Consider the following 21727-nt stretch of genomic DNA (forward strand, 5'->3'; position numbering starts at 1 on the left):
ACATTTTCCTATGGTTAAAGCTGAAGATTAATCTGCATATATTTTGCCTTTCCTTATTTATTTTCCTCCTTTTCAACATTCTAATGAAATTTGTAAATGCCTATTTTCATTACATACCTTATTTTGGACCCAATGACACCACTAGGTCTCTGTACTTCTCTACACAATGCAGACAGATCGTGGCTGGCGGGAGGGACCAGCAGGATGCTGTACAGGGCTTCCTGAAAACATCAGGGCACCCACAGCCTCGGTACACCTCTCCACAGACCTCCGTCCTGATGCAAAGGTTTGTTGGTGGTATTATGCAAATATCAAAACACCTAAAAGTGATTGTAAAGTCTAGTTTTTTTTTTTTTTTTTATATAATATTAAACACACGTTATACTTACCTGCTCTGTGTAATGGATTTGCACAAAGCAGCCCCCGATCCTCCTCTTCTCTGGTCCCTCTTTTGTGATCCTCCCATTTGAGTGCCCCCCACAGAAATCAGCTTGCTATGGGTGGGCACCCGAGATACAGCTCCCTGTGTCCATTCAGACAGTGAGCTGCAGTTCAGCCCCGCCCCCTCTCTCCTGATTGGCTGACTTTGACAGCAGCCAAATGGCATCGCTGCTGTGTCAATCAGGAGGGAGAGTCCCGGACAGCAGAGACACTTGTGGACATCACTGGACAGAGAGGGACCTCAGGTAAGTGTTAGGAGAGCTGGGGGGGATTGCTGCACACAGAAGTGGTTGTAATACATTCTGTGCATTTAAAAAAAAGCCTTCTGTGTGCAGCTCCCCCCCCCAATACTTACCCGAGTCCCATCTCTATCCAATCAACAGCCGAGAAACCCCTAGCAGAGAGACGGCGCCTCCCCTTGGGACAAGTTCGAGGGTTCAGGTAAGTAAAACGGGGGGGGGCGCGGTTTTTTCACCTTAATGCAGAGGATGCATAAAGGTGAAAAAACACGAACCTTTACAACCCCCTTTAATGAGTGAATGTCAGTCTGGAGGAGTGGCCATTCCTAGGCAGGTTGTATTTGCATGCAGACCACACCCCTAGGTAACGCCCACATGTGATGCTGAGCCGCCATGATTGCAAAAACAAAATACAAATGAACGAAAGGGGCGGGGCCAAGGGCAGCCAATCTGAGAAAGAAAGTGCGAGATGTTAGACGTCCTCCAGCCAGGAAACGAGGCGGGGCTCTATTAGACTTGTTGCAGCTTCTAATGCACATTGAGAGATGCTCACAGTGTGCAGTGAAATCAGAGAAAGTCTAAGGAGAGGAACCCGTACAACTGTGCAAGACTGATAGTAAAGGCTGGAAGTGGATTCCATCTCAGACCTGCGTCTCCTTCACACTATCCTGCAGAAGCGAACCCCCCCCCCCCCCATTACCACTCATCTCAGCAATATAAATCGGCCTCTCTGGGGGAGGGGCGCGGCTCGCTCACCTGGACGACGTGTGGTCGACATCCAGAAGGGGCTGGTTGAGGTTTGTCAGGTCGAGGTTGTATTTTGTTTTGTAATATTCAGCAAAGGTTTCATATTCTGGGGAAGGGAATTTACTAAGTGGAGTAAGATCAGTGTAGACGTCGGCAACGTAGAATCGATGAGGCTGATCGAAATTGCGATATCTGAGAAGAGAAAATAAGGGAAGTTTATGAGGAAAAATTGCACAGACTTCCACACATTCACAGCTGAACTCCAAGCAAATAGAAAAAAAATCTAATTAAAAAGGACAATTAAACCCAATATTATAATATATTGCAGTTTACAGTCCTTGTATGTGGTGGCTGCATTAGTTTTCTCCTTCTTTAACCACTTGCTGACCGTCCTATATGGGGTGGCAGCTGTGCGCTGGATCACATAATACGATCCTGCATTTTTACCTGCAGGTGGCGCACGCGAGTTGATGGCGGGCCGCTGGGCACCCGCCAATCACCAGAGACTCAGAACTGAGATCTCCATTCTGACGGGGTGTAGTGTAAGCACCTCCCACAGTTAACCCTTCTATCACCCCTGAAGTCATTAGTACAGTGACGGTGCATATTATTATCATCACTGAATTAGTGTCACTGGTTCCGGCAAAGTGTCTAAATTATCAGTTAGGCCCCTTTCACACTTGTGCGACCTGAAAGTCGTGTGATTTTGCCTTGATTTTTGGTGCAACTTTAAGCAATGCCTGTGTAAACATGAGGTCTATGGACTTCAAATCTCATCAAAGTCGGACCAAAGTAGTGCAGGGACTACTTTGAAGTCGCAGAGATTTGAAGTTGCACAGATAGGAACCGTACTCATTGGAAAACACAGGGAACGACTTGTCATGCGACTTTGCAGTCCCAAGTCGCACAAGTGTGAAAGGGGCCTTAGAATTCCAGATGTCCCTTGCGTAAATCAATCCCTTATTGGGATTTTTTTTTTTTTTTTAACCAAAGACATGTAGCAGAGTATTTATCGGTATACAAACACGCAGAGGCGTATAACACGCACCCCAATTTTAGAGGGAAGTTTAACGGAAAAAAAATTACATTTTAAATAAAGAACGTTGAAGCAAAATTAGGGTCACAGCTCATCAATGCACCCGGCTCAGTGCCCATCTGCAGCCTCACCTTTCCCATCATTGCAGCCTCACCAGTGTTGGATTATCCCTGCTGTCACCGAGGGAAGAGGAGCGAGCGCCGCTGAATTACATAGAGCCGCGATCTCCTGTGTACCCGGCGCTCCGCCACTCACAGCCACGCCTGCTGGCCCTGCTCATATGATCGACAGAACAGTGGCCCAATGCGGGGCCAGGAGGTGTGGCTGTGAGTGATGGAGCGCCGGATACACAAGAGATCGCGACTGTAATTCAGCGGCGCTCGCTCCTCTTCGCTCGGAGACAGCAGGGATCGGTGTATAACACGCACCCACGATTTCCCCCTGATTTTAAGGGGGAAAGTGCGTGTTATATGCACAATAAATACAGCATATTGACCAAAATTTTGAAGGAATTTTGTTTTTTTTTTTTATTGGATATATTTTATAGCAGAAAGTAAAAAATAGTTTTATTTTCAAAAAAATTGGCGGTCTTTTATTTAGAGCACAAAAAAAATTAAAAAACCACCAAAAGAAAACTATTTGTAGGGGAAAAAATAAAAAATAGAGATCTCTCTCTATATATCTCTCTCTCTCTATATATATCTATATATCTATATATCTATATCTCTCTCTCTCTCTAATCTAGATATATATATATATATATATATATATATATATATATATATATATATATATATATATATATATATATATATATATAAAAATAAGGCTAAATTTAATTTGGGTACAGTGTCACAATTGTCAATTATAGTAACGCAGCAGTGCCGATACGTAAAAAAAAAGTGGCCTGGTCATGAAGGGGGGTAAATCTTCTGAAGGGCAAGTGGTCAAATCATTTTAAGCCAAGGAAGCCGCCATCTTGGCCTCTGATCTGCAACTGCCATGATGCCGCACATGTGATCTGTAAGGTGACCGGCCATTGGATGGTTTGACAGTTTGGTTGAGAGCACAACCAATGTGACGGTTACATCTCCGGCACGTGGCGGAAATGTAACTTTTTTTTTTAAAACTGTTAGATCAATGGGTTTACTTCTGCTTTAAGGAAGAGACAAAGCCCCTTTCTGAAATCCCTCAATACCCAAATAGCATAATTTATAATAGAAAATAACCCCTCCCCCCTCACGCTCTCACCTTGGAATGATAACTGCATCTTGGTAGTCTTCTAGCTTGAAGATGAAGGGGTTCTCCGGGGTATACTGTGTACTGGGGATTCCGGTACGCGCTTCCGATTTTTCAATATCTTCCACAAACGTAAAATCTATGTCCAAAGTGCCAGAGCCGTTAACTGTGGGAGGAGAAAGTAGAAAGTCATTTTTGTAAACCCTCCTGTCCATCCTATGCATTAAGGTGAAAAGACACCCGGCAGTCACCGGTCCCTGAGTCCCCCCTCCCTGTTTTACTTACCTGAGCCCCTTCATCTCCTCGGCGGGGACGCGCTGTCCCTCTTTCCACGGGGCTCTTGATTGGATAGATTGATAGCAGCGCAGCCATTGGCTCCTGCTGCTGTCAATCAAATCCAATGACACAGGCGCCGGGGCCGAGCCCGGCATTTGTGTCTCTGGACACAAATGCTGCACTCAGGAGTACGCCCGCAAGGCAACTCCCTTGGGAGAGCGCTTCTCCTAGGGGGTTATCTGATGAGGGGAGGAGCCGCGAGAGCCGGCGGGGGACCCCAGAAGAGGAGGATCGGGGCCACTCTGTGCAAAACAAGCTGCACAGTGGAGGTAAGTATAACATGTTTGTTATTTATTCAAAATAAAACACAATCCTTTACAATCACTTTAAAGCGGAGTTCCAACCAAAAGTGTAACTTCCACCTTAAGCACTCCTCGCCCCCTTACATGCCACATTTGGCATGTCATTTTTTTGGGGGGGTGACTAGTTTTGAGTGCGATTCCCTGTCCCACTTCCGACTATGGGACTCCTAGGCCACTCCTTCTCTCCCCCTAGGCGGCCCCTCCCTCTCGCCAATCTTCTGGGACAAGTCACAGGTCCCAAATGAAGGTGCCACGGAGAGGAAGGGGGGAGAGAAGCGAGGCTCCGTATGGAGGCGCCACGGAGAGGAGGGGGGAGAGGAGCGAGGCTCCGTATGGAGGCGCCACGGAGAGGAGGGGGGAGAGGAGCGAGGCTCCGTATGAAGGCGCCGCAGAGAGGAGTGGGGAGAGGAGCGAGGCTCCGTATGGAGGCGCCGCAGAGAGGACAGGAGCGAGAAATACGGGGGAAGCTTGTTTGGCTGTACTTTTCCTATGGATCAAAGAAGTGAAGCTCGTTTTGCACTCCTGTGACCCGTTTTCAGCAGAGAGCGGTCTGTATCCCGCTTTCTGCTGACATCTCGGAGCCGGTCCAGGCCTGGGCGTCATCCGGACCACAGAGTCGGGATCCGCCCAGATCCCTGAACCGGCAACCAGGTTCAGACTCTCAGCTGAGAACCTGAGCCGGCTGCTCCCTCCCCCTCCACAGCACAGCGCACCAGTGATCACTGGAGGGGCAGAGCAGAGAGCGGTGACTGACAGTCTGCAACTCTCTGCTAGGGGAGCGGTGAGAAATGAGCGATCAGCGGTGTTTGATCACTCAGTTCTCAGTAATCGAGGCGCCGGGGGATGGATGCTGCATTAGTAACAAGTTACACCCTGAATACGGGTGTAAAATGTCACTAAAGATGAACCAATCCTTTGAGGCCTGATTCACACCTATGAATGTTTAGTGCTTTTTGCAGTATGCACTACAGAACGTGTTTCATAGGAAACCATGTTAAATGGACTGCAGTGCAAATCTGCAAAATGCACTAAAAATGCATAGAAATGAGCGATCGGCGGTGTTTGATCACTCAGCTCTCGGTGTTCGAGGCACCAGGGGATGGATGCTGCATCCACCTAGATAAGTATGAATCAAAAAGGAAGAAAAAAAAAAAAACCTACTTCTCTTTTAGATTGAACAAGCGGAGGTTAGAAGCTGATTGGCTGCTACGCATTAGTGAGCCCGATTTTTTCACTCTGCAGCTTTAGGTCCCTTTCCCACGGGCGGACCGTTCAGATCCGACTGTCAGTTTTTCCAGGCGGACCTGATCAGACGCTCCATACACCTCTATGGAGCGACGGTTCTCAGTGGTGACATGTCCACTGAGCAAGCGGATGAGTAAAATCAGACAGCCCCGTGTGAAAGGGGCCTTAGTAAATGAACTCCCCCGAGCCACTGCCTTGCAATCAGTAGTAGCATTGTCCGCCTGTCATATTCACTTTCAATTGACCATTGGCTGTCTATCAGATAGACAGGGCCAGCAGCCAACTAAACATGTGAAAATGGCCGACTGACTAAACTACTGGGAATTGCGAGGCCGTGGCTTAGCATTGTCAGAATACAACAGGAAGTGATGGTACTGGGCAGGAACGCCACATAAAAGTCTGCAAAACAATCATAACAATCGTTAAAAAATTCTTTAATTCATTGGGGATAGATCGGGGGGGGGGGTTGGGGGGGAGGTTTGATCCAACCTTTTCCCCCACAGAAAAAAAATGGCTGCAGTTAGGCTCTCTGGATTTGGCTATGAACAGAACAGCCTATGATGGTGACAGGACGGGGGGGTCCGGAGAAGACCACTCACCAACATTGAGAGGTAGAACGCAGTAAGCGGCGTCGGCCGCCGTGGGTTTGAATTCTAGTGCAGGTTTCTCCAGGCGAAGGATGTGCGAGAAGATGTACTGGTGGAGCCGGGTGATCAGCTCCAGCTGCTGTAAGGTCAGAGAAAAGCCGGACTTTTTCAGCTCGATCGATATGGTCACCTCCCCGGACCGCGTGTAGACGGGGAAATGGGGAATCTGCAAGACACGCCAAACAAAAAAAAAACTTGAAAGGAGAACCGCGTTATTCATTAAAAACTGTTGGCTGAAAAACTTAATGTGAACTATTACTCGGTCAACAGATCTGAAAGTGCTTTCAGCTGCTACAAAACCCCTCTCAAGCCTCCCAGTGCCTGAAATATGTTATACCTGGCAATGTTGGCAGTCCTGACCCTGGCCTAAATTGTTGTGTATAAAACAGAAGTCAGTGCTACTACCCATACACCACATAGATAGCAGAACCCCCAGGTGCTCCATCCACAGTCGCTGAGTAGAGTAATTTAGAAAAAAAAAAAAAAGATCCACACTCCAGTTGTTGCTCTTAAAATTTCTTCATTTTATTGAATAGTCACAATGAACAAACGCAGATTAAGTCAGTTGACGTGTTTCAGCCTATAAGGCCTTAGTCATAACCCATGACTAATGACTAATGCCTTATAGGCTGAAACGCGTCAACTGACTTAATCTGCGTTTGCTCACTGTGGCTATTCAATAAAATGAAAAAATTTCATCACCAGAGTGTGGATCATTTTTTCTACTAAATGCTTGTGTACAAGGGATTATGGGGAGTAAATGTAGCAAAAAAAAAGTTTGCTCTGGATAAACTTTGGTAAATTCTTTACCCTTTCGCTGCCAGGTCCATATTGTGTATGGACCCACAGAGCCAGATTCAGTTGGCCAAGTCAGACGTGGTATTCCTCCATCAGAGCTATTCACCTAAAATGTGACCCCCCCCCCCCCCATTTCTGTGCCATGCTTCCCTCATAAAAGCCCCCAACAGCACCGGCGATTCCCCACAGCTGCCGGCTTCTCCTCTCCTGCCAGCTTCAGGTGCTGCAGGGGAACCACCAGGGGATTTAACTATCCAAACAGATCCCCTCCCCCCTCTGCTGCTCCATCCCCCTCTTCACCGATTCCCCTGGCACCCCCCTCTCTGCAGCACTCCTGGCTGGCTTCTCATTCTACTCCTCCTGCACCCGCTGCTGGGGGCACATGACGGCTTATTATTGTCAAGGTGGTGTGCGGGAGGGGGGGCTGGTAAACATGTCTTGTTTATCACAGCCCCTTCCTAAATGAATACAGTAAGAAATGGATAGCAATCGCTCCTGTGTTCATTCATCACTGAAGCATAGCAAACTGCGAATGAATAGGAAGCTTCTGTACAGAGGCTTCTATTCATTCATCTGCAGTGCAGGATGTTTTTATAGCGGCTGTTTTTGGCTTCAGGCGTTTTTTTCTTCTGCAGCCAATAAACTCCCCAGCATGTTATCCTATGTGTCCATGCACACATAGGCTGTTATCAGTGTTTTTTTTAGCAGGGACCCCCCCCCCCCCCCCCCGAACTAGTGGGTTTTTGAGGAGTTTTTTGAGCTGTAAAAAAAACTCTAACGACAGTAACCAAAATGCAGCTAAACAGGAGTTTTCTTGCTAAAAAACACTAAAGCAAAAAAGTGGAAAAACTTGCTACTGGCGTTTTTATAACGTCTGGTGGGCATGAGGCCTAAGGACGCCAAGAAAGGACTATGTCTAGCTCAAAAAGAGACATTCTTCCGCTGTCCCCCATAAAAAACTAAAAATTTTTTTTTCCATAAAATTGTAAAAAAAAAAAAAATAAAAATATTCCACACATGGGGGTTTTACAATCATAATTGAAAAAAAATTTGCGACAATTACAGGGCTTTAAAAAAAAAAAAAAATTCAGTAGTGCCTGCTTTTTATTCTACTGGTCGCCATCAGAGTTTAAAATTGGAGCGCAGTGGCAGGCAGTGGAAGGGTTAAACAGCTAAAGGGCCCTTTCAAACCCCAAAACGCGTCGGGTGCTGCGGATCTGCATGCTGTAGAACAAAGGAATATCCAGCTTTACCTGAGGTATGGGTTTCGCAGTCAGGATGCCGAAGCACCTCTCTGTATCTTCAGGAGGGTAAAGCTTCCGTCTCCTGAAGTTCAGTTCATCTGGTAATGGCGTGGTTAACACCATTCCTATCACATACAGGTAACATGGCTGTCCCGGCCTCGGATAACTGTTCCGAAGACAGTCAGGGATCTAAACCGGAAGGAAAAAAAAAAAAAAAAAAAAAAAAAAAAGTTAGTTCATTATAAAAAGGATTCTCTTCAATGTACATTCCCAAAAATGCCAAGAAAAAAAAAAAAAGCAGTACGTTTCCTCAAATGGGAATACACAACCAGAGAACTGCCTACAAACCAGACAAATTCCCTCTACCACTGGGGAGATTTCTCTTCACTTCCTGCCCTGTACACACAACAGGAAGTGAGTGGAAATATGTTGGCGCTATAAATCCTGTATAATAATATTATAATAATTTATGAACTGGGGGAAATCTCTTCAGCTGGCACCAGAACAAATAAACAGAATTTCCCCAATGGGGACACAATTAAAAACCGGGGTTCTAACCCATCACCACTATTCAACCCCTTCAACACTTTTACCCCCTTCCCGCCCAATTTTCATCGCTCTCACTTTGAATGACAATTGCGCAGTCATGTAACACTGTACCCATATGATACAGCGTTCACAGAGCACGCCGCCCGCGGTCATGGGACAATGTCATACGATGTCCTCCCAGAACTGGCCGACATTTTTCTATAGTGCAGTCGGCAAGTGGTTGAAAAAAAATAAAATAAACCCCCCCCAGACAGGAAACAATAGGGGTTCCTCACAGCTTTAGGATAGCACTGTCTCCTCTTGGTGGAGCCGGGCCGGCCTGGGACGCTGGTTTCCTCCTCGTCGTGTAGGTCGAGCTCCTCCTCGTATTTAACAGTTTCCTTGCCAACGGGCATCAAATGGTCATCCAGTTCACCTGAGAGGAAGAAAAGGTTGGGATTCTTTATGAATGACCGATCCAAAAGAGTACTGATTATGAGCATTAAATCAGAATTAAACTGTGGAAGCTGCACCTAAAAACGGCAGGCAGGGGATATAGTCCCTAATACTTCAGGTTGTTCCTTTGCAGCTGATCTCTTCTCATGCCTTGTTCTGCACTGTATCTGTGTGTGGAGGCAGCCATCTTGGTAGAGGGCAGGGCAGGGCTTTGCTTCCTCATGTCAGAGCCTCCAGCAAGGACAGCAGTGAGCACTTTAAAACAAAGTGCACTTATCCTTTTTGCTACTCCCCCCCCCCCCCCCAACCTAACTTCTACATATGAATAGATCTCTCAGACAGCAGCAGTGTGTTTACATCCACTGCAAGTCTTTACAGTCATGGCTGCCCTGTACATTACAGTCTACCCCCCCACACTTCTGCAGTTTATTTACACCCAATGGTGCAAGTCCTCACCGTCATGGCCGCCCTGTGCATTACAGTCCTGTAGACTTCAATGAAAAACCTCCCCCTTCCCTCTGGCTTGGGAATACAGACTCATAAAGGTAAGTCTATGGGGCACTAATGTACAGGAGCAACCAGGACAAAAAGACTTAGACCTATGGGCATAAACATACAGCAAAACCACGACTGCTGGACAGAGGCATGTATGGAAGAGGAGGAGGAGGAGGGAGGGAGGGAGGGAGGGAGGAGGAGGAGGAGGAGGGAGGAGGGAGGAGGGAGGAGGGAGGAGGATGGATTCGGTAAGAATAAAGGAGCAAAAAAAAAAAAAAGGATAAAAAACGCACTTAGTTTTGAAGTGCATCAATCCTTTATTACTTCCCCACTATAACCAAAACAACAAAATAAAAATAACCGGTCACAGCCAAGCGGTGGGAAGAGTCTTCCAGGCATTCACTGATCCAACTTTTTATAATAATCACATTATAAAACACACCTGAGAGGAAAATGCTTACCGATTTCATGCAGCTTCTTACAGCATATGAGGGCCACCGCTCGCTCAGCAAGCCTCGCACAGCTCATGGGAGGTCCCTGCAACAACGACACACAAATCATACATTGCTGGTGATCAACAGTCAAATTAGCTCTGTCCGCTTTATGTCCCCCTCGTCTATACCACATTTATATAAAATGTTATTTACTTTTTATGGGGGGGGTACCTAGTTTTGATGAGTACACACGCTCCCACTTTTGTTCAGATTGCCTAGGACTGCAGCCTTTTGCTTGCTTTTATCCAGCCCTTGGGGCACTACTCTTCCACTGATACCAACAATAGGGCACCATTTCTTCCAATGATACCAATGATGGGGCACTGCTCCTCCCTCTCCCAAATGTGGAGATGTTTACTCCCACAGATAGGCCATAGTCCGGCCCCCCTAAACTCTGAAGGACAATAAACTGGCCCTTAAAAAGTTTGGAGACCGCTGGTCTAGGAGATTCGAGTGGAAGTTCAGCCCCTCCCTCTTTGCCCGCAGCCTTCTGAGATACATCACAAGTCAGATTCACAAAGCCATTCCATGTACGTCATCCAGGCTGTTCAGGGTTAGGGCCCCCCCCTTCCCCCAGCTCTGTCCCACCATGTTATCTCCGACATCGAGAGGCCCGTCAGCTCTTTCAGGTTCAGTGGGTGAGCCTCTTGACGACGTGCCGAGAGGCCCGCCCCCTCCTCCTGGTCTTGAATGAAAGGTTATGCCCTCCTGGGATATATGACGTTCATATCCCGGGAGGCATAGCGGGCAGTGTGCGTGTCAATTGCCTAAGGCGAAGGAGGAGGAGGACGATATATAGAGCTGCTTGCTCTATATGTCTGTACTCACAGCTCCAGCCATTTAGAGTAGATACTCGGGCCATAGGAATGAACGAGGCGAGAGGTCCGCATGCGCAGCATAGCTGGACATGGCCATGAATTTTTTGCAGGCTGTGCAGGATCTGGACACAGAATGAGGCTGAAGGCATTTTACTTCCACGGGGAGAAGAGTTAGAGCAGGAGTCCCCAACCCCCGAGGGGTGGACTGGTGCTTGTCTGTGGCCTCTTGCTGACTGGGCAGCACAGCAGATGAGCGGCGACTCTGGTCCCAACAGGGTCATCACAAACCGCGCGGTTGCTGTTCACCTCCTGCTGTGCGGCCATGCCTGTGTGTCCTCTCCCGACTCCCCCGTTCGCCTGGCCGACAATGTCATCCTATCAGCAGGGGCGGGAGGAGCTGCAGATCGGAATGTAGAGCTCCTCCTGCCCTGCTGATAGGATGACATCATCAATCGGGCTTGGGGGCGGAGGAGCTGGGAGAGGACACACGGGACTGTCAACAGCCTCTGTCTGCCCTGCAGGTAGGAGTCCTGAGCAGGGGAGGCAGAGATTGATATTAGAAAGGAAAGGATGGGAGGGGGCAGATTGCAGGGGCATTGTAATGTAAAGGGGGGACTGCACTGTAAAAGGGGCACGGTTATAGTACCCATTTGCAGTGCAGTCCTTACATCACAGCTTGCCTTTACATTACAGTCCCCATTACATTAATGTAAAAGGGGATCTGTGGACAGGCATGTAAAAGGGGATCTGTGGACAGGCATGTAAAAGGGGATCTGTGGACAGGCATGTAAAAAGGGATCTGTGGACAGGCATGTAAAAGGGGATCTGTGGACAGGCATGTAAAAGGGGACCGAGGACACTGTGGGACTGCTTTAAAAGGGGGCACAGTGATGCAAAGGGGTGGGGGCACAGTAATGCAAAGGGGTGGGGGCACAGTAATGCAAAGGGGTGGGGGCACAGTGAAAGTGCTCCTTTACGTTGCAGTCCCCTTTACATCACAGTGCCGCCCCTTTACAGTGCATTCCCTGTTACATTCATGTCAAGGGGACTGTACTGTAATGTAAGAGGGGCTGTGATGTGAAGGGAAACTGAGGACACTGTGGAACGGCTTTAAAGGGAGAACTGTGATGTAAAGGAGAACTGTGGACATGGATATAAGGGGGGGGGGGGGGGGGGGGGGGGGGGGCATGGTGTGAAGGGGGCTGAGGACAGACTTTGCGAATATCCCATCCCCTGGACCCGTCCATTACAACCACCATCCTCTCCCAACCCAGCTCCCCCCCCCCCCCCCCAGGAAAATTGTCTGCCATGATACTGATCGTCGGGGGCCAAAAAGGTTGGGGGCTGCCGAGTGAAGTTCACTAAAAGGTCATAAAACAGTATCTGTGCACATGACAGTATAATCTTACCAGGTACTTACAACAATAGGGGCTCTTAAAGGGGAGTTTATCGGAAGGTAGAGAGTAGCGCGATAGGCGCCTTCGTAACTTTCTCGGGTTTTACACTTCGGAGCGAGGTGGGTGAAAGGGTCGCTGGGTAACCGGGCACAGTATCTGCAACAAACCCAGAAATATGAAAAACAGAGGTCAGTCTATAATGGAACAGACAGTAATAAATATCTGAGAATTTCCAAATACATTCTTTATACAGAGTCTGGGCTGATGATGATCCTGAAGCTGAACTCAGTGATAAGAAAATATTGTGTGAATAAGTACACCAAATTTGGGGTTCCTAGCACCAAGTGGCTCCGAGGTACGGTGCCCCAAAGTCTGTTTGGAAAATGTCATTCATTGCTGCAGAAAAGTGCTTGGCTCGAGTAGAAGCCGAGGGGGGCATTTTCAGCACAAAAAAAAAAAAGCTGAAAAACTTGGCTTATACTCGAGTATATACGGTATACATTTTTATATATACAATTGTATTACATTCAGGATCTTCATTAAAAAGTGGAATATAAGTAAATATGTTTTTTTTCTTGGCCATCATCAGCACCTTTAGCGCAAGAAAAATGCATCCCTTTAAATTCTATGTATGTCTTCACACTGGTCCGTTGTGGTGTTAAAAATCTTGCGTGCTGGTCAGTTAAACAAAAAACGTATCTCCCCATTGAAATGCATTAAAAAAAACGCAGCAGAACGCATCAAAAACGCAGCCGTGTTACGTTTCGGATGCAATTTTTGAGTCACATGACCTATGAAAAACACACCGTAAGCACAGTAAAATCACTGTAAAATCACGACAAAAGTCGCATGCATTTTGTGCACCTTTTTCTATATTGGCAAAATGCTAAAAAAACAAAAAAAAAAAAAAAACAAAAAAAAAAAAAAAAAAAACCAAAACAAAAAAAAAAAAACACCATTTTCGACTAAGTTCTCTAAGCATCTCTAAGTTTTACATTCGCATAAATCGGAATGCAAATCCCGCTGAAGGCAGGTGAAATGCAGGTCCAGAGGGAGGAGAACTGCGGCTCAGGTGTACCAGTCAATGAATTCTGATTGATACCAGAAGTATCGGAAAGTGATGTCATACACACAGGCCCTAAAACACTATTAATAAATTTGGGGGGGCGGGGTTATTTATTTTTATTTTTCTAATGCTGAACTCCAGAAAACCTAACAATTCTCTTGCAGGCTCCTCTGGATTGCTAGACCAGTCACTGCAGCCTCTTCTCCATCTATATACTCTGGCTGACTGAGGTGTTATGACGTCATCAAGAGTGATATTGGGTCCAAAACCCGGCAAGAGAACGGAATGGGACAGTCCATCACTAGAGCAAGGGGAACCGAGGAACAGGCAAGTAAAATGCTTTTTACGTTCCTCTTAGACCAGTGGTTGTCAACTTATGAGCTAGACGGGGCCTCAAAATTCAGTCCATGACTTCAAACAGTGGCGGGGGGCTACCCGCAAGGGTGGTTTTTTTTTTTGTTCCCAGGGTGGGGCTTTAACCGATTGCCAACCAGCCGCCGTCATTATACTGCAGCAGGTGGGCACGATCCCGCAAATCGCCGTAGCTATACGTCGGCTAGTGGGATCGGCATAGCAGGCACGCGACAGCTGCACTGCGGGGTGCCGATGCTCGTGGCTAACGGTCGCGATGACCACCGGCCACGAGTGATCGTGGGCACGAGAGGCAGAACAGGGACGTGTGTGTGTATAAACACACAAATCTATGTTCTGTGAGGAGAGACAGATCGCGAGTTCCTAATAGCTATGAACCACGATCTGTCATCTCCTATAGTCAGTCCCCTCCCTCCTACAGTTAGAAACACACACACACACTAGGGCTCGGTTCACACAGGGGCAACACGATTTCAGCGCGACTTTGTACGGCGACCTCAACGCGACTTCAGCGCGACTTTAGCAAATTACAACGCGACTTCAAGTCGCCTCCAGGACAGGCGACTTTGGCTGTGGCCAATCACAGGATAATCAGCTCTCTGGGAGGGAGGGGTTTACCTGGGCAAACTAAATTTTTTCCCTGCAAAGTCGCTTGACTGTAGATAGAGATCCGACTTGGAGGCGACTTCCATTGATTTCTATGGTACAGGTCGCCTACCAAGTCGGATCCAAGTAGTACAGGGAGTACGCTCCGAAGTCGGGGCGACTTCAGTAGTGTCTATTAAGACGCTCCCATTCACTGTAATGTGAATCTCTTTCTGGGGCGACTTGAGGGCTTACAAGTCGGATCCCAAGTCGTCCTAGTGTGAACCGAGCCTTAGGGAAAAACACGTAACCCCTTGAGCTCCCCCCTAGTGTTAACCCCTTCCCTGCCAGTGACATTTATACAATAAACAATGCATTTTTATAGCTGTATAAATGACAATGGTCCCAAAAATGTGTCAAAAGTGTCCGATTTGTCCGCCATAATGTCACAGTCCTGATAAAAATCGCAGATCGCCGCCATTACTAGTAAAAAAAAATAATAATAAAAATGCTACAACTCTATCCCCTATTTTGTAGACGCTATAACTTTTGCGCAAACCAATCAATACACGCTTATAGCAATTTTTTTTTTTTTTTTTACAAAAATATGTAGAATACACATCAGCCCTAAACGGAGAAAAAAAATTTGCTTTAAAAAAAAAAAATGGGGATATTTATTATAGCAAAAAGTGCAAAGTATTGTGTTTTTTTTTTTTTCAAAATCATGTTTTTTTTTTGTTGATAGCACAAAAAATAAAAACCGCAGAGGTGATCAAATACCTCCAAAAGAAAGCTCTATTTGTGGGGAAAAAAAAAGGACGTCAGTTTTGTTTGGGTACAACGCGCCTGGGCAATTGTCAGTTAAAGCGACGCAGTGCCCAATCGCAAACAATGGCCCGGTCATTTGGCAGCCAAATCTTCCGGGGGTTGAAGTGGTTAACCACCGATTTCTATCAAGATCTAGCTATTTATACATTACGGTCAGAGGTCCATATTATGCTTACCGATTAATGTGGCCAATAGCGGTGTTAATGGTCACCCTTGGGCTCCCATCATCTTGCCGCAACACATAGGGAGGAATGATCTCGTCGTCATCTACAACGGCTTCCGACTCCGCCTCCCCACAATCCAGCGACTTGGAGCATTTATTCCGCAGTATCTGAAAAAAAAAAAAAAAAAAACGCAATTTGACATTAAGACGCAGGAAGAGAATTCATAGGACCTCATCATGGAGGAACGTGGCTGTGCTACAAACCTTCTCGATGGCCTTATAGGTCTTCAGATCATCCTCGAACCCCTTTATCTTGTCTGTGTCCGCTAACATGATATAATTTGAGATGGGGGCTCTCGCCCGACCCTTGGACTGGACATAGGACCTGTACTCCGTGGGCAAATCAAAGCGGACCACCAGGTTGCATTTCGGGATGTCCACCCCCTCCTCTACGATGCTGGTAGCAATCAGCAGATTGGTTTCATGCGCTCGGAATTTTCGAAGGACCTGAACGAAAGATAGAAAGTCTCAATTATTTTTTTCTACGCACAGGTTCCTTTTCATCTCCCATTTTTCGGATTGTGCGAGGAAACCAACACAGACCGAAGGAGGAGAACATAAAATCTTCATGTAGAGTATTTGTGGGAGGTCAAGCCTGATAAACACCAGATGTACATTACATTTAACTTTTCTACAGACTAAAAATACACAGATTATCTATTTTTACTGGGATTTTATGTGATAGACCAACACAAAGTGTCACATAATTGTGAAGTGGAAGGAAAATGATAAATGATACAAATAAATATGTGAAAAGTGTGTGTGTGTGTGTGTGGGGGGGGGGGGGGGGGGCATTTGTATGGCGCCCCCCGGAGTCAATACTTTGTAGAACCCCCTTTCTCTGCAATTACAGCTGCAAGTCTTTTTGGGGATGTCTCTACCAGCTTTGCACATCTAGAGAGGAACATTTCTGCCCATTCTTCTTCTTTGCAATAAAGCCCAAGCTCTGTCAGATTGGATGGAGAGCGTCTGTGAACAGCAATTTTCAAGTCTTGCCACAGATTCTCAATGGGATTTAGGTCTGGACTGTGATTAGGCCATTCTAACACATGAATATGCTTTGATGTAAACCATTCCATTGTAGCTCTGGCTGGATGTTTCGGGTTGTTGTCCTGCTGGAAGGTGAACCTCCGCCCCAGTCTCAAGTCTTTTGCAGACTCTAACAGGTTTTCTTCTAAGATTGTCCTGTATTTGTCTCCATCCATCTTCCCATCAACTCTGACCAGCTTCCCTATCCCTGCTGAAGAAAAGCATCCCCACCACATGATGCTGCCACCACCATGTTTCACGGTGGGGATGGTGTGTTCAGAGTGATGTGCAGTATTCGTTTTCCCCCCACACATAGAGTTTTGCTTTTAGGCCAAAAAGTTGAATTTTGGTCTCATCTGACCAGATCACCTTCTTCCACATGTTTGCTGTGTCCCCCACATGGCTTCTCACAAACTGCAAACAGGACTTCTTATAACTTTCTTTTAACCACTTCACTACCCGCGTATCGTTAAATGACGTCCACAGACGGGATCTCCCATCCCGGGTGGACGTCATATGACGGCCTGGGCTTCTCGGCCGTCGAGGGGGCGCGCGCGCCACGTTGCTCAGGACCCGGTGCGTGTGCCCGGCGGCCACGATGTCCGCTGGACACCCGCGATTGCCCGCTAACCGAGCTGGACCGTGGATCTGTGTGTGTAAACACACAGATCCACGTCCTGTCAGGTGAGAGGTGACCGATCTGTGTTCCTAGTACAGAGGAACACCAATCTGTCTCCTCCCCTTGTCCATCCCCGCCCCCTACAGTTAGAATCATTCCCTAGGAAACATATTTAACCCCTTGTGTCCCCCTAGTGGTTAACCCCTTCACTGCCTGTCACATTTACACAGTAATCAATGCAATTTTATAGCACGGATCGCTGTATAAATGTGAATGGTCCCAAAAATGTGTCAAAAGTGTCTGATGTGTCCGCCATAATGTCGCAGTCACGAAAAAAAAAAAAAAAAAAACAAACAAACAAAAAAAAAAATCGCGATCGCCGCTATTCCTAGTAAAAAAAAAAAAAATTTTTTTTTAAAAAATGCCATAAATCCCGTATTTTGTAGACGCTATAACTTTTGCGCAAACCAATCAATATACCCTTATTGCGATTTTTACTACCAAAAATATGTAGAAGAATACATATTGGCCTAAACTGAGGAAAAATGTATTTATTTTTTTTAAATTGGGATATTTATTATAGCAAAAAGTAAAAAATATTGTTTTTTTTCAAAATTGGCGCTCTTCTTTTGTTTATAGTGCAAAAAATAAAAAACGCAGAGGTGATCAAATACCACCAAAAGAAAGCTCTATTTGTGGGGAAAAAAGGACGTCAATTTTGTTTGGGTGCAACGTTGCACGACCGCGCAATTGTCGTTCAAAGTGCAACAGTGCTGAAAACGAAAAATTGGTCTGGGAAGGAAGGGGGTGAAAATGCCCGGTATTGAACCAGTTAACAATGTCTTTCTTCTTGTCACTCTTCCATAAAGGGCAGATTTGTGGAGAACACGACTAATAGTTGTCCTGTGGACAGATTCTCCCACCTGAGCTGTGGATCTCTGCAGCTCCTCCAGAGTTACCATGGACCTCTTGGCTCTTCTCTGATGAATGTTCTCCTTGCCCGGCCGGTCAGTTTAGGTGGACGGCCATGTCTTGGTAGGTTTGCAGTTGTGCCATACTCTTTCCATTTTCCGATGATGGATTGAACAGAGCTCCGCAAGATGTTTAAAGCTTCAGATATTTTTTTTTTTTATAACCAAACTCTGCTTTAAACTTCTCCACAATTTTATCCCTGACCTGTCTGATGTGTTCCTTGGCATTCATGATGCCGTTTGTTCACTTAGGTTCTCTAACAAACCTCTGAGGGCTTCACAGCTGTATTTTTACTGAGATTAAATGACACGGGTGGACTCTATCTACTAATTAGGTGACTTCTGAAGGCAATTGGTTCCACTAGATTTTAGTGAGGGGTATCAGAGTAAAGGGGGCTGAATACAAATGCCCCCCCACACTTTTCACATATTTGTAAAAAAATGTTGAACCATTTATCATTTTACTTCCACTTCACAATTATGAGCTACTTTGTGTTGGTCTATCACATAAAATCCCAATAAAATACATTTACGTTTTTGGTTGTAACATTTGGAAAATTTCAAGGGGTATGAATACCTTTTCAAGGCACCGTGTATGTGAAGCGCTGCGTAAATTGACAGCGCTCTACAAGTACCTGTAATAAATAAACTACATAAACAAGTAAAATAGAAACCACAGTAAAATGAAGAAAGTTCCCATCTCCATAGTGAGGAATGTGCAGGTGGAGTGGCAGCACGAGGGCGAGGGAACGCCAATGCACATCTGACTCTACATACATCAACGCAACAAATGAGGTTATTTAACTGTCAGCGCCAATAAGGAGCACGTAACACAGAAACAACCTGTGAGAGTATAACGAGCGATATCTGTGCGTCTCTAATGCCAGATAATTATGGCCTCTGCTGGAGGGAGTCCAGGGTGCAGGGCGCTGACACAGAGCAGACTGAGGACAGGGTCTTCCAGTGAACCCATTAACTAGAGGAAAGCGCTCGTTTTCCCAATGTGGAGTCACTTCCATTACCTCTTCTTGCTTTCTGAACTCCACTTCCATCTGTTTGTTACGTGGCTGGTTCTTTCCAATGCCGTGGCCAGTTATGAAGTTACTGCTAATGTAAGCCAGCTCTGGGTCCTGTTTCCCGGCCTCCTTAATCAACCTGTAATGGTAAGTTGGAAACGTCCGTTAAAATCACAGCTGCACTTCAAAAGAGACAGACATCAGCACCGGCAATACGAAGGAGGTTTTCCTTGAACCAGCCTATTTCAACCTTCCAAAAGCAGCTTCAGGTCTCGGGAAATCCTCGCTAATAATTATCGTATTCACAGCTCACCATACATTACATGACCAGAAAGCTGAGATATAGCAATATATACAAGGATAGGGAATAAGCTGTACATATTTCACACCCAGGGAATCTCTATATTAAATAATAAAATTCAACAAATAGTGGCGGATAGTGAAAATTGTAATGCCCCTTACGCTGGTGGCCAACGGCAAGGGCTGCCCCTTACGCTGGTGGCCAACGGCAAGGGCTGCCCCTTACGCTGGTGGCCAACGGCAAGGGCTGCCCCTTACGCTGGTGGCCAACGGGAAGGCTGCCCCTTACACTGGTGGCCAACGGGAAGGCTGCCCCTTACACTGGTGGCCAACGGGAAGGCTGCCCCTTACACTGGTGGCCAACGGGAAGGCTGCCCCTTACACTGGTGGCCAACGGGAAGGCTGCCCCTTACACTGGTGGCCAACGGGAAGGCTGCCCCTTACACTGGTGGCCAACGGGAAGGCTGCCCCTTACACTGGTGGCCAACGGGAAGGCTGCCCCTTACACTGGTGGCCAACGGGAAGGCTGCCCCTTACACTGGTGGCCAACGGGAAGGCTGCCCCTTACACTGGTGGCCAACGGGAAGGCTGCCCCTTACACTGGTGGCCAACGGGAAGGCTGCCCCTTACACTGGTGGCCAACGGGAAGGCTGCCCCTTACACTGGTGGCCAACGGGAAGGCTGCCCCTTACACTGGTGGCCAACGGGAAGGCTGCCCCTTACACTGGTGGCCAACGGGAAGGCTGCCCCTTACACTGGTGGCCAACGGGAAGGCTGCCCCTTACACTGGTGGCCAACGGGAAGGCTGCCCCTTACACTGGTGGCCAACGGGAAGGCTGCCCCTTACACTGGTGGCCAACGGGAAGGCTGCCCCTTACACTGGTGGCCAACGGGAAGGCTGCCCCTTACACTGGTGGCCAACGGGAAGGCTGCCCCTTACACTGGTGGCCAACGGGAAGGCTGCCCCTTACACTGGTGGCCAACGGGAAGGCTGCCCCTTACACTGGTGGCCAACGGGAAGGCTGCCCCTTACACTGGTGGCCAACGGGAAGGCTGCCCCTTACACTGGTGGCCAACGGGAAGGCTGCCCCTTACACTGGTGGCCAACGGGAAGGCTGCCCCAACACTGGTGGCCAACGGGAAGACTACCCCTTACATATGGCCAGTGGGAAGAATTCCTTCCTTACTGATACCTAAAAAGATTACTGCTGTCAGCATATACTTATCTGAGCCATAAATTGCTGTTTGAGAATCCGCTAGTAAATTGTAGAGGGAACCCTGGTTGAGAAAGGTTGGTTAAGACATTCATCTGTCATGGCAACGTTAACTTTTAAAGGAAAAATCCACTTTTGCTGAACATTAAAACAAGTCCTGAAAAAACGCCTTTCAAAGTAACATAGAAAAGAGACCCACGAATTACCGATTTAAGACAACGGCCGTGTATCTTCGCTCCACGAAGATGATTCCACACAGGATGTTGGTAAACGGAGATGGGAAGCTGGTTTCAGTCTTCTCTTTCTCCTCGATCTCCTCATCCTCATCTTCATCGTCCTCAGAGTCACTCCACGACACATAGTTGTCCTGGTTGCGGTTGTTGTACCACTCCACGCTCTCGAATTGCTGTCGCTCGTAGGGTTTGTACTTGCGCAGGATCTCTAGGAGTCGCAGGACTTTGGGGGTGACGAATTTTAGGTCAAGGGAGGCCGGGGAGAAATGTTCCTCACAAAGGGCATGGATCTTCCTCAGGATTGTATCGGTGAACAACAGAAATTTGCGATGGAGTTCCTCCTGTTCGTGTTTGATGTATTTCTGCAGTTCACGCACCATCATCCCCGCCACCTTATCCGCGCACCAAGGGCCCAGGACCAACAGGACCGCCCGGCAGTCCGACAAGATCTACAAAGAGAAACGGGCAAATTAAAGGGGACCTGAACTCAAAAAGTGAAGATTTAATGTCTTACAGGAAACTTCTAGAAATGGTAAATTGTGCCTAAGCAACCTCCTAAAACAGCGGTCTCCAAACTGTGGCCCTTGCACCAGATGCGGCCCTACGCTTGCCTTTATCTGGCCTTTGGGGCATTATTCCTCCCCCTGATACGAGTCACTATTCTGCCAACTGACACCAACAATGGGGTGCCATTTCCTTCCAATGATACCAATAATGGGGCACTGCTCCTCCCCTAAAACCAAATTTGGCAATGTTTAATCCCACTGATGCCAGGAAAATGTCCACGTCCGCTGGCCATAGTCCGGCCC

General features: G+C 47.1%; 1 protein-coding gene across 1 annotated transcript in view; it reads right to left on the reverse strand.

Moving 5' to 3' along the window:
- DICER1 (dicer 1, ribonuclease III) overlaps positions 1–21727 on the reverse strand; it is a gene marked incomplete at its 5' end in the record, with an annotated part of 61708 nt that overhangs the window by 28382 nt on the left and 11599 nt on the right. The window contains 11 exon segments of the mRNA XM_073609731.1: positions 1437–1619; positions 3715–3868; positions 6185–6398; positions 8284–8463; positions 9099–9238; positions 10215–10290; positions 12486–12618; positions 15490–15644; positions 15741–15983; positions 19178–19310; positions 20892–21367. Of these exon segments, the coding sequence (XP_073465832.1) occupies positions 1437–1619; positions 3715–3868; positions 6185–6398; positions 8284–8463; positions 9099–9238; positions 10215–10290; positions 12486–12618; positions 15490–15644; positions 15741–15983; positions 19178–19310; positions 20892–21367 (2087 nt within the window).

Source organism: Aquarana catesbeiana, linkage group LG13 (assembly GCF_042186555.1).
Source record: "Aquarana catesbeiana isolate 2022-GZ linkage group LG13, ASM4218655v1, whole genome shotgun sequence".
In the NCBI taxonomy this organism is placed as follows: domain Eukaryota; kingdom Metazoa; phylum Chordata; class Amphibia; order Anura; family Ranidae; genus Aquarana; species Aquarana catesbeiana.